Source organism: Mobula hypostoma, chromosome 8 (assembly GCF_963921235.1).
Source record: "Mobula hypostoma chromosome 8, sMobHyp1.1, whole genome shotgun sequence".
Taxonomy (NCBI): Eukaryota; Metazoa; Chordata; class Chondrichthyes; order Myliobatiformes; family Myliobatidae; genus Mobula; species Mobula hypostoma.
In genome coordinates this window covers 154,662,706-154,679,058 of record NC_086104.1, presented here as the reverse complement: position 1 = coordinate 154,679,058, position 16,353 = coordinate 154,662,706, and the positions used below count along the sequence as shown (strand labels likewise).

General features: G+C 40.9%; 1 protein-coding gene across 4 annotated transcripts in view; it reads left to right on the top strand.

The window, feature by feature from the left end:
* Positions 1-16,353, top strand: part of LOC134351085 (2-oxoglutarate dehydrogenase complex component E1) — a 124,092-nt gene that overhangs the window by 43,922 nt on the left and 63,817 nt on the right. Inside the window, exons 4-5 of one of the 4 annotated variants that reach the window (XM_063057138.1) lie at positions 91-190; positions 12,364-12,408. In XM_063057138.1, coding sequence (XP_062913208.1) covers positions 91-190; positions 12,364-12,408 — 145 coding nt within the window. Of the gene's footprint in view, positions 1-90; positions 191-303; positions 407-12,363; positions 12,409-16,353 lie in introns of all 4 variants that reach the window. The other 3 variants (XM_063057137.1, XM_063057139.1, XM_063057140.1) reach the window with 3 other exon arrangements.

Genomic DNA, 16,353 nt, shown 5'->3' with positions numbered 1-16,353 from the left:
ATCTAATGAAGGTACTTGTAATGTGTAAGTATTGTGACGTACCCCAGCACAGAAAATTTGTTCTTGAATATTCTTGTTCCTTATTCACAGGTCAGGGGTCACCACATCACTAAACTTGATCCACTTGGCATTAATGTAGTAGATTTTGATGAGTCTCGTACTGCTTTTCCTGTTGGCACCTCCAACCTTGGTGAGATGTTTTAAAAATTCTGAGTATTTTTGAAAATATGTAAATTGTTCTTTCTCCTTTTCTTCCCCTTCTCTTCCACCATCCCCTCTTCTCCATTCTTTTCCACGTTCCAGATACGAGGGCATCATGTTGCGCAGCTGGACCCTTTAGGAATTCTGGATGCGGACCTGGAGTCGTCCGTTCCAGCTAACCTAGCCACTTCCTCAAACGGACTTGGTGAGGGCTCTCGAATGGATGGCGTTCCCTTTGTTTGAGCTCCTCTGTCTAGATTTTGCAACGTAGAATTTTGGCTTTCAGTTTTCAGCTATGAGAGATGCATGAACCGCTGAACCCTTTCCCTGATCTGTTCTGTAAGCTGGCTCTGATTCCAAAATATCGATTGCATTAAATAAAACCAGTGCCTAGGTGGGGCCCTGCAACATGGTACTCTGTCCAATCTATATCTCTAGCTTCCAATAGCAATTTTAACCGTAAAAACTTATTTATCATCTCCCCAAAGTAATTAAATATTAATCTGTATTTGTACTAAGCAATAGCTGTCTGGACCTCGATGCAAAATCTGTTGTCAATCAACCTAATTTCATATATATATAATTGGACTTGATGATCACTGAAGGTGATTTTTGAGATACTGAAACCACTTATCTCAGCTCCATTGGAACATATTGTTGACTTTTGTGGCATTTTTAAAATTCTATTTGTTTTTTTTAAAGCAAATTTCAACAGTAACTCCAGTTCTTTCCACTGTGTTAAGATGCTGGTTAGTACTGGGTACAGCCACACCTGTAGTAATATACTTCAGCAGTCTTTGTTCTAGTGGCTATTCTCCACATCAAGCCTCCTTGGTGAATTTTCAGGCAATCAGACCTTGCCAACAGTTGAGTTTGACATCAAAATACATCCGTGTATATACTTGTTAGCAGAGACTGATTATCAAGTCATTTTGTTTTTCTTGCCAACACTTCCTTGACAGATTTGAAAAAAAACCTCATTCATTTCTGTCTTCGTGATAATAGACAGTGCTACCAAACGGAGGCTTATGCGACAGTGTCCTGCCTGGTGTGTATGAATATGGCCTGAAGTTAATAGTAGTTGTTATTGGGCTAGATACTTTTGAATTCAAAAACTTCAAAGCAGCGTACAGAAATAACTTCTGAACATCTCAAACTGTTGCTGTGGTGATGTTTTCCTTAATGTTTTCTGTGCACACTTAATCACGGAATGGTTTCATCCTAATTCATGCACTAATTTGAATCTGCTCACTAATTGCTTAAGTAGTTACTAACCATAGAAGTGAGATTAGTTTTGCTGATCTACTGAATTTTGCGTTCCCGTAATGTCGCGCGGATGCCTTGTGTAAACACATTTCTCATTTGGTATACATTAATATGCAATGAAAAGTACAGTTTGCTTCGTTTTTTTGTATCTTCTTTTCGAAGCATGGACACCTTTTTAAAAAGAAAAGTGTTCAATATTTTCAATTCCCCCCCAATCGTGCAATTTCCTTTTAATCATCCCATTCACTGGCATGCTTCCTTTCCTAAAGAAGATATACATTGTTGAAAGAACATGCAACCCAGTAGCTGTTCTGTTGGTCAGAAGTGAATCGGGGAGGGAGAAAAGAGCTGGTGGGTGCTGAAACTATTGTGACTTGTATGATCTGGGCCTGAGTCTGTACTTTGTATCTGAAAGCCGGGTACAATAACAGGCAATTGCAGTAAAGCGGTGATTTGATACTCTTTATCGTCCTATGGAAGGATGGCAGCAATGGAGTTACACCGGAAGATGTGAATGAGGAAATGTCCAAGGTGTGAGCTGCAGTGTTGGTCTCCTTCCTCCCCTTCTTTCTAACATTTGCAGCCAAACTAAACATGATCAAGTGAAAGAGCAGTTAGAGTGTAACTTGACGAGTTCCAGGCTAACAGCAAGGCAGCTCCAATCAACTGGCTAAAGAACAGCATTGGCAGAACTCTGGGGGGGGGGGGAGAGAGGGCTAACCTTCCTATTTTGTGAATTGAGATGATACAGTGTAAACTATTATATACTGAAATGGACAAATAGGGTCTAAAATGTTGAAAAGCCCTGAAGTCCTTTGCCTTAATTCTCTGTTTGGTATCTCCAACCTGATCACATGTATTCCATCTGGGTAGCTGCCAACTGTTGAATATCGATTTCTCCTTCTGGTAAATAAATACTTCTCTCTCCACTTCCCCCTCACCTCTTCTTCTATTTCCTACTCTGGCCTCTTAACTCTTCTGAGCTGCCTGTGATCTCCCTCCTTCCGCTTCTCTTATGATCTACTCTGCTCTCCTATCAGATTCACTCCCCTCCTGCCCTTTACTTTTCCCACCCACCTGGCTTCCCCTATCATCGTCTAGCTATCCTTCTTCCCTTTTCATTCCGGCGTCTACACCCTTCCTTTCCAGTCATGATGAAGAGTCTCAGCCCGAAATATCGACTGTTTATTCATTTCCATAGATGCTGCCTGACTTGCGGAATTTCTCCAGCATTTTGTTTGTGTTGCTCTTGGTTTTTAAGACTTGTCTTGGAAGTGAAATTCACAGTATTGTGTTCTGTAGATGGAGTCATTTGGCTCTGTACCTCTGCTCTTTTAAAAGGGTGTCCAATTAATTCTACTCCGCAGCTCTTCCCCCCCACCACCTTAGCCTGAAGCTTGTTCCCATTGCAAGAGTTTATTTATTGTTGAATCTGCTTCACTCTTTGAGGAAGTGTAGGTTGCCTTTAATTCTGCCAATCTCCTTCAGTCTGTACACTGCATTCTGTGGACAGTCCAAAGTTCAACGACTGGATTTGCTTGTGGTGCTCCAGCTGAGGCCAAATGATGTTTTAAATAATTCAGTATTTCTTCCTTGCTCTTGTACTCCCCCTCCCCCTGTTTATAAAGCTAATGATACTCTTGAAAATAAACATTCCAATCTATTCCACTGTCCTCAAGCGAACATATAATTCCAGATCTCTCTGTTTTAGCATTCAAAGCTGTTTCATTTTGTGTATGTTCTCTCATCATTCTTCATACAACACGTCTGCCCCTTTCATAAGCAGACCCTGCTGGTATCTGTCACTGTATTTGGACTTCAAATCATCTGCACACCCATTCCTGATCTTATTATGAAGATCCCACTGTAGGGGAACACTTCTGCACTCTTCTAACCAGTCTAAAAAATAAACTTTCATCACTACTCTTTGCTCTTTAATGTAATATTTTTATTAGCCTTACCGGTGTCATTATTTTGTAACCAAGTCCATTTTGTATACTTCAAAAAAAAAAATCGGTATACACCTCAATCATACTAGTTACATTTCCTCTCAGATAGCTAATTATAAAAGTTGGTGAGTTTTATAGTCAGCACTATTTGTCATTAACAAATCTAGGCTGATGTATTCCAAACATCAAATGGCCTTTTCCCAGAATAATGTCAAATGTGATTCTTCACCTCCGATATATTTGCTATGATTATTCTTCAGTTTTCAAAACGGCGTGTAAAATTCTTCTTCAGTCCTTCGGCAGCACTAGGAATATTATGGTGGCAACTCCCACACTTCTCATCTTTGCAATTCTCTTCAATCCTGTCAAGTCCAGGAGATTTTCAAATGGGATCACTGTAAAGTTCTTAAGTACCTCCTTTTCACAAATCTTATCTAGTTCTATTTCTCTACCACCTTCTCTTTTTTCAGTGAAAGTTAGCACTTTTTTTTGAAGACATACCAAGTTCATATCTAGTATCTCAGACATTCCCTGTTTTAACTGACCTTCAATTTACCACCTTTATAAACGCCTTGGTTCTTGCGAATTTCTTCTAACACTCTTGTCTTTCGTTCTTTTTCAGTTCTTCTTTATACTTCTCAAGTTTAGCTTGTTTTTGGATCAATATACCAAAATTTTTGTGCCCTTTTAGTTTTTTAAAAAATTACCCAAGTGCGAACAGCTTTTGGATTGTCGACACTGTGGTATTTTTCCCGAGCAGTGCAGCTTTTAAATTTTAAAAAGCTGCTTGAAAGAAAACAACAGACGTCCCTTTCCCAGAGGCTGCTAAGTACAGTAGTGGGGTAAAAGCAAATGTCTGCAGCACATCTCAAATATATTTTTGACTTTTGGTGATGATTCAACACCATTTGCGATATCAGACAATAATCTTTTACCAAAGGAAGAGCAATGCTACACTCTGATTTTGCCTGACTTTTTGGCTGTCCTTTAACTCTCAATGTTGCTCAGCGTCCTGTCCTGAAACCACACTACTGAAGCCGTATAAGGGCAATTCATCTTGCTGCTGTGTGTGGCGTGCAGTCTGCTGTGAAACAGCTGAGAACTGTGCTACATCATCTTAACCACTTGAAAAGTAATTCACTGCATATCGAGCCCTTTGAAATAGTTCTGAGATATCCGATCAAGGCTCGGATTAGATGTAATTGTTTATTTTTATTTGTTTGAAGTTGTAGCAGTTACCACAAAGAGACCCGTTCATGCAGTGGAGTTGACGTGATTTGGCAAAATCCTGCAGTCCTTTCCCATGTGATGTTGCTGGTGTCTGCACCCGTGGCTACTGCTGTACTTACAGTGATATTCTTAGCTGGAAATAACTGGGCCTCATGCCAGTCCCATCCATGTGCACTTCCTACCTGTTCCAGGCCTGCTGTATGTTTTGCCAGACCGTGTCCTTGTCCTGCAGGCAGTTGTCAGAATTTGTGTTTAGTCCTTCAAATGTCAGGACAACATGAAATGTTGCTGATTAAACTAATCACGGACAACTAAAGACAGACTCTCTTGCTCTGTTCAGCTACTGATATACTATTGCTCTACAATCTGCTGATTTTTTGCAGTGGTTTGCTTCGTTGTATGAAACTCTTGAGGTCTTTGACCTCAAACCACCTCATGAATTTTATAAATGAACGATTACAGCTTGGAAAGAGACCATTTGGTCCTTCTATCTCTGTGCTAGCACTTTTAAGAGTAATCCAGTCAGTTTCTTTCTTCCTTCCCCTTCCCTTACCATGACAATGTTTTATTTTAAAGTACATTCAGTAGCCACTTTGTTTAGGTACTTCCTGTATGTTTCTTATTTTTGGCTCCATCCTGTAAACTCTGGAGACTGTTCTGTGTGAAGATCCCAGGAGTTCAGCACTTTCTAAGATACTCCACCCACCCCAACTGGCACCAACAATCATTCCACGGTCAAAGTCACAGATCACATTTCTTCCCCATTCTGATAGTCTGAACAACAACTCAACCTCTGGACAATGTCTGCAATGTTTTTATGCATTGAGTTGCTGCCATGTGATCGGCTGATTAGATATTTGCATCAGTGGCCACTGAGTGTACGTCAGTGATAGTAAACCGGGGCTGAAAGGGGGAAATGGGCTGGAAATTTAAAGTTCCAGTGGAATCTGGTGGGGACAAGGGCATTTTTCAGGACATAGAGTATGGAATGCAGTGGTCTGTGTCTCAGGATAGGAGGTTGTAGTTTGGAGGTCAGAGATTTTATTCCGTCAGTGTGGAGTGCCAAGTATGCGCTTGATATAGACTATGGTTAATAGCGCAGACATTTTCTCTGTTACAGTCAATTTGTTTTTATCTGATCAGTGCCGTCCTATTATGACTATGCTAAAACTTTTTACGTTTATAAAAGACCTTAACTGTGAATCTACTCTTGTACATTTTTGCCTTTCAATTTTTTTCAGTTCTCCCTTGTACTTTTCAGATTTTGCCTGTTATTGAATTAATGTACCGAACATTAATACCAAAGATGCTGTTTCATTTTTACTTTTTCTTTCAATGTTCAACATCTTGGAATGTCCCAAGTATTTTTTGGGCACTGACAAGTTCTTGAAGTGTGGTCACTGATGTATTGCAAGAAATAAACATTTTTCAATCTGTGGAGTTCCACAAACAGTAATTCTTTGGATGCATAATACTCTGCACAGCGCAACCATCCAAGCTGTCTAACTTAGCTGAATCCCCAATGTGCTGACCACATTCACTTGGCACTCATAACAACTAGGGAAAAATCTGCTGACATCTAATCCCCAGCCCATGGCTTTCTACCCCAAGGCCCAGATCTCCGGACACCATCTTCTGTTTCCCAGTAAGCTGTCTTCTCTCTCCCACTCACCAGATTTGTGATTTGTCTAGTCAGCAACTTTTCAGGGTTTTAAATCCTGCAGTGCCTTTCGTAATCCTGGAATGCCCCTCATATTCTGCAGGCAGTTAAATACTTTTGAAGTGCAGTTACTGATGTGCTGCAGGAAACGCAAGCATTTTCAACCATTGGACTCCCACAAACAGCAATGGAATAAGAACGCTGTATTTTTTGGGATGTTGATGAGGCATACTGTTACTGGTGGCTGAAAATTATAGTAACATCCTCTGTGTCCTATGTAATGTCTAGAAATGCCTGCATTTTTCACCAGTTGAACTTCTGTTTCCAAAGGCTGACAATGTTCTTTGGGGCCTTGAAGCTATGCAACTAGAAATGCACCTTAATGCACCCCTTGTCTTCCCGGTGTGCATCATCTGTTATTTATATCAAGGAGTTAGCCTTGATGTGTTCGAGTTGCTTAATAAGAATAATAACACCCTCCTTACCAAGTGAAGGAGTAACACACAAATGTTGGAGGAACTCTGCAGGTCAGGCAGCATTCAATTGGTGAAAGGCCTTGATAGAGTGGATGTAGAGAGGACGCCGCCTCAGAATAGAGGTGTCCTTTTAGAACGGAGATGAGGAGGGATTTTGAATTGAATTGAGTTTAGTTCTTACATCCTTCACATACATGAGGAGTTAAAATCTTTACATTATGTCTCCACCTGAATGTGCAATCATAGTAATTTATAATAAATAGAACAGTCAATGTGTAATATAGAGTACACTCAAATCAGCGTGAGTTCAGCAGTCTGATGGCCTGGTGGAAGAAGCTGTCCCGGAGCCTCTTGGTCCTGGCTTTTATGCTGCGGTACCTCTTCCTGGATGGTAGCAGCTAGAATAGATTGTGGTTGGGATGGCTTGGGGCCCCAATGATCCTACGGGCCCCTTGTAAATGTCCTGAATCATTGGAATTTCACAACTACAAATGCACTGGGCCGTCCACACCACTCTCTGCAGAATCCTGCTATTAGGGAGGTACAGTTCCCATATTAGGCAGTGATGCAGCCAGGATGCTCTCAATTGTGCCCGTGTAGAAAGTTCTTAGGATTTGTGGGGCCATACCAAACTTCCTCAACCATCTGAGGTGAAAGAGGCGCTGTTGTGCCTTTTTTTACCACACAGCTGGTGTGTACAGACCACATGAGGTCCTCGGTGATGTGGATGCTGAGGAACTTGAAGCTGTTTACCCTCTCAACCCCAGATCCATTGATTTCAATAGGGGTCAGCCCGTCTCCATTCCTCCTGTAATCCACAACCAGCTCCTCTGTTTTTATTGAGCCAGAGCGGTGAATCTGTGGAATTCTTTGCCACAGGCAGCTATGGACACCAAGTCTTTATGTATATTTAAGGCAGAGGTTGATAGATTCTTGATTGGTCAGGGCATGAGGAGATCTGGGGAGAAGGCAGGAGATTGGAGTTGAGAGGAAAATTGGTTCAGCCATGATGAAATGGTGGAGCAGACTCATTGGGCCAGATGGCCTAATTCTGCTGCTATATCTTATGGAAAATATCAAACAGTTGACGTTTTGGGCCGAGACCTGGAAAGGAAGGGGGAAGACCCCAGAATTAACAGGTGGGAAGAGGGTAGTTAGAAGATGATGGCTGAAGCCAGGTGTGGGAAAGGTAAAGGGCTGAAGAGGAAGGAATCTGATAGGAGAGGAGGGTGGACCATAGGAGAAAGGGAAGAAAGAGGAGCACCAGAGGGAGGTGATAGGCAGGTGATGAGGTAAGAGACCAGAGTGAGGAATAGAAGAAGAGGTAAGGGGAGGGATTTTATTTTTCTCTGTTAGAGAAAATTAGAGAAGAGCTGAATTTCACCTGTGGCTTGGGAGAACCACATTCAAGTTTGCCCTGGTTGCATCCCATCTCTAGCTGGGCATGAATTAGGGACAGCATTATAAGTGTACACTTATTGCATTCTACATTGTTAATGGCCTTCACTGCAACAAGAGCAAGAAATGAAAGGTCTTCCTGGTTCTCATGTTTCCTGCTGCAATTCACTTGGCAGGCAGACCCTGAAGCAGCATAGCCTCTGTTTGGTACACCTTTTCAGATCTTGATTTCTAGACGCACACAGATAATCGCTCCCAACTTTCATCAGAAACTAACACTATTCTGAGGGGCAGAGTTCAAAGTCCGAAGTAAATTTATTATCAAAGTACGTATGTGTCACCATATGCGACACAGATTCATTTTCTTGCAGGCATTCATAAAGAAATACAATAGAATCAATGAAAAAACTACACACAAAGACTGTTAAGCAACCAGTGTGCAAAAGAAGGCATACCTACCGCTTGGTTGCCCTGCTGGAGATCATTGCAAACAGTCTCTTTACAGGTTTCCCCTGCTATCCGAAAGTAGAGCATTCCTATGAAACCTTTCATAAGCCAAAATGGCATAAAGCAAAGAAGCAATTATCATTAATTTATATGAGAAAAATTTTTCAGCACTCCCAGACCCAAAAAATAACCTACCAAATCAAAGAATCAAGATTAAGAAGATTCAAAAAACTTTATTGTCATTTTAATCATACATCAGCTCTGCAGGGCAGAATGAGAAAGCGTTTCTCAGGGGCAGTGCAATCATAATGTAACAAACGCAACACTAAATAATAAACATAACAATAAATAGTAAAACACAACAGCCACATGTCAGTTAAAATCAGTTATAAGTGTCCAAAGCAGAGTCAGGTGGAGCAGCTATTTAGCAGTCTGACTGCCTGTGGGAGGAAGCTGTTTAGTAGCCTTGTGGTTTTAGTTTTGGTGCTCCTGTAACGTTTGCCTGATGGCAGAAGAACAAACAGTTCATGGAGAGGATGTGAGGTGTCTTTAATGATGTACCGTGTCTTCTGGAGGCATCGACTCTGAAAGAGGTCTTGGACAGAAGGTAGGGAGACCCCAATAACCTTCTCTGCTCCCCTAACCACCCTCTGCAAGGCTTTTTTGTCGACAGCACTGCAGCTGGAGTACCAGGTTGTGATGCAAAAGGTCAGCACACTCTCAACCACACCTCTGTAGAATGTAGTTAAGATGTTAGTGGGGAGTGATGCTTGTTTAAGCTTCCTCAGAAAGTGCAATCTCTGCTGGGCCCGTCTCACAATCCCAGTGGTGTACCTGGACCAGGTGAGATTGTCTGAGATCTGCACCCCAAGGAAGTTGATGTTTTCCACTCTCTCCACTGTGGAGCCGCTGATACTGAGGGGGGTGTGCTCAGGCTGAGACCGTCTGAAATCGACAATCATCTCCTTGGTTTTGGTGACATTAAGCATCAAGTTGTTTTCCCTGCACCAGCTGTCTAGGTGTTTGACCTCCTCCCTGTACATTGTTTCATCATTTTTGCTGATGAGCCCCACCACTGTGGTATCATCTGCAAATTTAATGATCAGGTTCTCCTTGAATCTGGCTGCACAGTCATGTGTTAGCAGTGTAAACAGCAATGGGCTAAGCACACAGCCTTGTGGGGATCCAGTGCTCAGTGTGATGGAGTCAGAGATGTTCCTGCCAACATGGACTGACTGTGGTTGCTCTGTCAAGAAATCCGGAATCCAGCGACACATGGCAGTGTTAAGGCCAAGCAGCGACAGTTTCTCCACTAGTCTCTGCGGGATGATGGTATTGAACGCTGAATTGAAATCAATGTACAAGATTCTGGCATAAGTGTCATAAATCATACCAAATAACACATAAAACCTAAAATAACACTAACATAGTAAAAGCAAGAATGATATGATAAATACACAGCCTATATAAAGTAGAAATAATGTACATAGAGTGTAGTTTCACTTACCAGAATCGGGAAGACAGCGAGCACACACGCACTTTTCTGTCATACTGTTCTTTGTAAGCACTCAAAACATCCTGCAAACCTGCCCTAAACCTATGGCACTTACAATAAAACGCATCACATTTTGTATTTAGTTTCGTTCACCACGATCGAACCGCTTAATTACGTCCAGTTTTATGCTAAGCGTTAACACCCTTACGAGCTCTCTTAGGCTTTTCTGATACTTTAGGACACATCTTGCTAACGGATGCACAGAATAAACTGAGATAAAGCACAGACGCTCACAGACACAGTTCAAAGCTATGGCGGCTTGATGCTGAGTGTAGTTCCTGGAAATGGCGCTTGGCGCTGCTCGGGGTGCGCTCTGCCTCTATAACGGCTCGCTGCAAGACAAACGCTGAGCGCTATTTTTGCTTTTCGCCTTTTTTCGTAAAAGCAAAAATCCTCCGGATTTCTTTCAGTTAGTGAGAACAGGTACTAATGTAGGTCTTTCACAAAAGCGATGTGGCGTAAAGCGAACTTTCGTAAAGTGGGGGATACTTGCATTTGGCATTTATCAGACGCTATTTCATTGTGTTCACTGCTACTGACCTTCTACTCTGATCCCTTTGGCTTGCATCTGGTTCCTTCTATTCAACTTTCAGAGGCAGAATTAGATTAGATTTTATATTTTTTAGAATGAAAGTTTTATGTGCAATTAAATCTTTGGGATTGTGATTAAAATGTATCAGTAAAACCCCATGTGGTGTTAAGAAATTGTTCATCCATCTTTGTTAGTTGTAACAACTACATATTATATTGCTTTATTCCTGATCCTGCACAATGCAGGGGTGCTTACTGCAAAGATTTTAATATGCTGCACAAGGCATGGGACTTCAGGTGAAAAGTAGCCCATCTCTACCCTCAATCTGCCAAAGGCTGTTCTTTAGATAACCAGTGGAAATGGACTAAAACATCTCAGCTGCCAGTGGGATAAGCTGCTTACGTTCCTACATCCACACTTGTAGTTCTATGTTGTTTTGGCTTCACCTGGTAGAAAGTGGATGGCGGTAATGGTGATCATTACATTCGTACTGTACGGCTTGACAGCCAAACTTTGAACCCTGGATGCTTAATGATTGGAGACGTTACTGCGAAGGGCCTGTGAATGTTTGGAGGCTGATACTTTGGATACTAATCTATGACTGCACAAATAGCAAAGTTAGTTCTCATAAATGATGCACCAAAAATTGCTGCCCTGCAATCTCATCTAATGTTTTAGTATGCATGGTTCATGAAAATTGCTTTAATTTAATTTCATTTTTGTGCTACATTATTAATTTTGTATGATGCAGTTAAAAGACCCATAGGGGGATCAGCAACTGAATGTATACTGAAAGTATATATCCCTGTGTAATTCATGGTGTTTAGAAATTGGAATCTGTTAAAATTTCAGGTCTTTTGTTTCTCCACTGTCAATTAACACAATCTTCCACAAAGAAGTAGGGATAGTTTGCATTTTCTGTAATGTACTGTATATTTGATCAGCCAGTGTTGATGGATGCTTTCCTAAGGGATTTTTCGAACCATGCCAATGGTTAGAATGAATTATAGCCCCCAATCAGTATGTGGGAGCTTTGGGTCACAGAACACTACTGCACAAACACAAGCCCTTCGTCCTATCCAGTCCATGCCAAACTTATTTGGCCTAGTTCCTTTGGCCCCTTAAATTTGATACTTTTTAAATTAAAAGAAAAACAACAAGCTTTAACTTCTATGAATTGTAGGTGACTTACAGGGTAAAAACATTATTCTGGAATAATTTGGTGTTCAATTCAAGAGTGTATAGAGTGCCCAATTACTGCAATGTCTCTATCCAATATAAAAGATCAAACAAGGCAATAGCTACAGATCCAAAGTATTTTTCCCCTTAGAATAATTTTCCATACAATTTGAAAATTCTATAATAGCTACATTTCAGAATTGCCAGCCCCTGGATAAGTATGTATAAAAGTTTCAAAAGATCGGTTTATTTTGTATTTCAGTATTTTGCTGTTGATCCATTGGTGTGTTTACATTGCATCAGCAATCATGAAATCACAGCTAATTTAATTTGTAATGCCAAAAGCTTAATTGCAACTATTCAAATAATCTTTGGTCTTTTGCTTGTGACACCTCTTATACTGCTTCTTTTAAACTAACTGATTTGCTCGCTGTTCTGTTTTGTCTGTTTCTCGCACTCTTACCCCATAGACATCGCAGTCTGCAAGGAGCGTCTGAAAAAGTTGACGGTAGGAGGTAGGCAGATGCTGGTGGTCTTGATGTTCAGCCAGTTATATTTTTGTTCTCAGTTCTCTAATTCATTTTTGAGTAAGACTGTTGTATGGTGGGAGGGCAGTCGTTGTGTTCAAAAGTCAATAGTATTATCCAGGTATTTGTGGGCTGATTACTGATTTTAAATATACTGAAATCTGATTTCAAAATCATTGATGTCATGTTAAGGCTTTTAATAACTTGTTAATCTTTGCCAGGAATTTGCTTGGTCTTCACCACTCTGTACATTGTAGGTTGGGGGGGGGGGGTGGTTTGGATTGAGCTGGCAATTTTAAACCCTTTTTGGTGTTAAATGGAGACAACATCATGGTTTTGTAACAGTAGTAAAAGAATGAACCAAACACTCAAACTACATAAAGGCTAAGGAAATAAAAATCTGTAGAAACGTTCTTTATTTTTACTCCATCAAACCTTGCGCACGTGATACAGATTTTTGGATTTTGTTCCTTCCATCTGCCTTTTGTGCACTTGCGCCTTTTTTATGCCATGGACCTCTTACCATTAATCAAGGGGTCAGGTTGGGAACCCCTGATTTACACTGATTTGAGTGGGGTTGTATGGAATCTCCATTCAGTAGATAGAAAGCCTCATGAAGTAATTACCATCTCTCACCCTTTATACATTGAGAGCAGTAGACTAGGTTTTTATTACCAATTGATTTCTAAAGCTCCAATCCCAACGTAAGTCCTAATGAAAACATCTGCAGCATATTCCATTAACGTGGTGAGTCAAGGATATATATCCAAACATAAATAACAAAGTAATGTATTCTGTACATGGGGCCTAAGCAGAAGAGCTCCTTCACTTATTTTCAAAGTTTCAAAACTGTTGTATTCAATTGGTTAAAGTTTCCAGGACTAAAATGCCTATTTAATTCCCCTTTTCCTACACTCTGCTTTGAGTGTTCACATTCTCCCCTAGTTGGTATGCTGTGTCATGTGACATGGGCAGTCGTGGTCTTTCCATGACCATGATTGTTCTTGGCAAATTTTTCTACAGAAGTGGTTTTGCCATTGCCTTCTGGGCAGTGCCTTTATGAGACGGGTGATCCCAACTATTATCAATGCTCTTCAGATATTGCTTGGCATCAGTGGTCACATAACCAGGACTTGTATATGCACCAGCTGCTCATATGGCCATCTACCACTTGCTCCCATGGCTTTATGTGACCCTGATCGGGGGTGGGAGGGGTGCTAACCAGGTGCTACACCTTGCCCAAGGGTGACCTACAGGCTAGTAGAGGGAAGGAGTGCTTTACACCTCCTTTGGTAAAGACATATTTCTGCCTCGCCACGTTTCCTCCTCTAACTTTTCTGGATAATGATGCGGGAGATTCTCAATTACTTCCTAATAAATACATAAGTATTTTATAAATCCAAGTAAAGGTAGGAAAACTTTGGCATTTGTCCTGATCCATCATCACCTTCCTGCAGATTCATTGAATCCCCTCATATCCATAAATCTATAAACCTTTTCCTTTATTATACATAATGACTGAGCCCTGAGCCTCCACAAACTCCATTGTGAACTCCAAACTTTTGCTTACTCTCTGGCGATAATTTGCTGATAAATTTACTTTGAAATTTGAAGATATTTTCTTTTCAACTCTCCTGATTGGTGTTGCCTTATTTTAAGACTGGTCACGCTTAGGGAAACATCATCCCTGCATCTATCCAGTCAAGCCCTGTAAAAGGCTTTGTATGTCTCATTGTGATTACTTCCTATAGTTTAAAGAAACATTGACTAGCCACAACCCCCCCACACACACAAATCCTAAGAATCAATTTGGTGTTTACTGGATTCCCTCTGTCACAAACATACCCTTCCTTGGGAAGGGAAACTGGATTTACATACAGTCTTTCCTCTAATGCTCCTTATAGTAAAAACTAATTGACCGTAGCCTCCAAAGATGCCCAGGTCCCTCTGATCAGTGTAGCAGTTAGCAAAGGAGAGTTCCAGAGTTCGCAGTTCATTTCAGGTGCTGTTCTGGAAGGAGTCTCTGTATGTTCTCCCTGTGGAACATGTGGGATTTTTCCAGGTCCTCCGGTTTTGTCCCACAGTCCAAAGACGTACCCGGTTGGTTAATTGGTCATTATAAATTGTCCTATGATTAGTCAGGTCTGTCAGAGGATGCTGAGACAGCATGGCTCAAGAGCCAGAAGGGCCTACCTTGTGCTGTATCACTAAATAAAGATATCACCTTTCAATCTAAGCACTGGGCAGCATAGTGGTTAGCATAACACTATTACAGCACCAGCAACCCGGGTTCAATCCCACCACTGTCTGTAAGCAGTTTGTATTCTCCATGACTGAGTGGATTTCCTCTGGGTGCTCTGGTTTCCTCCCAAAGACCTATGGGTTGGTAAGTTAATTGGTCACATGGGTGTAATTGGACAATGCAGGCTCGTTGGGCCTGCTACCCTGCCGTATGTCTGGGAAATTTCCTGCGTCTGTTCTGTAAATGTCTTTAATTTTCCCGTCACTTACTCATTTCCCAAAATCATTCCTGCTGCCTCAAGAGAATCAGAATACATCTCAAATTCAATAAAAGAAACTGCAGTATAGCTGTGAAACTTTGACCATGACCTTGGGTTAGGGTGAAAATGAAACACTTGTTTTCACAAGCGTGCAGATCTTATTTAGAGATGCAACACGGTAGCCAGCCCTTTCTGCCTGATGATCCTGCGCCACCCATGTGACCAGTTAACCTACCAGCCCGTATGTACCCCATTGATCAGCACAGCATGCCGAAGACTGTGCAGAATAGTGAGTAACAGTATTGCTGCTGTTAATGGGATTTGTAGAGAAGGTGACTAAAGTGAATATGCTTCAGTAACTTCCTTCTCTCTCTGCCCGAAACATCATTTCATTACCCATTCAAGTAACTTTAAGTAGTTTGGTTTGACGGTTTGCTTAAGTTCCATGGGTTTTTAAATCAGTTAAATGGTAAAATACATGGCAAAAGGCAGGCAAATTCTCATCCCTATCATGACATCTCTGACTTGTGATCAATTACATGTTTTGTTAATTCATTGTTTTCCATTTGACTTAGACATTGTTTTATTGAAAATTCATTGACATGGTGTATAGAACAAAATTTTCTCTGTAATCAACACCAGAATTATAAAAACCACGACTGATTAGATGGGTGTGGGAGGGCAAATTTGCTGTCAGAACATTTTATTATTTGTAGAAATGTCTCAATGTGATTTTTCATTAACATACCAGTAAGCAGCCTTCATGATTGCTGAACTTAGTACTTTTCACAGAAGTGTAATGTGATAGCCCTTTGTTTCCTAGAATGTCTTCTCTTTCAGAAATTATTTCCCTTTCTCTAAGGGATTTGAGTGTTTCTTTTTGTGTAGAAGCTCTCATTAAATCCCTTCAAGTCACTTGAAAGGGTTCTCATGTGTTGCATCTGTTTTAGATATATTAATGTTTATCTTGATTTGAGTAAGATTGCTTTATTGAGCTTGTTAGTGTGTTTGCTCATGAGCTGATAATTACAAATATATTCCATAATTTTTGTGTCAAACCCAATTTGATTTGAAATCCCAACATATGTTGAGTAAGGAGTGTATTTCTGGTTTCCAGATTGCATAGAGATTATTCGGCCCATCAAATCTATGTTGGTCATCAGGGTAATCTCATCAGTCCCATTTTCCCCACTTATTCCTCTGTAACTGATCTCTCTCTTGCATGCCCATCAACTCTACCCTGGTTCTTCTATCACCCACTTACAATTTTCAGTAGCCAACTAAACCACCAACCAATGTGTCTTTGGGAAGAGGGGAGGAAATGGACTCAAGGGGAGAATGATAAACTCTATATGAACAGTACCTGAATCCAAGGTCAAACATAGCTAGTTAGAGCCACATCCACAGGGCAAATAGGGTTGGTAGGTACAAT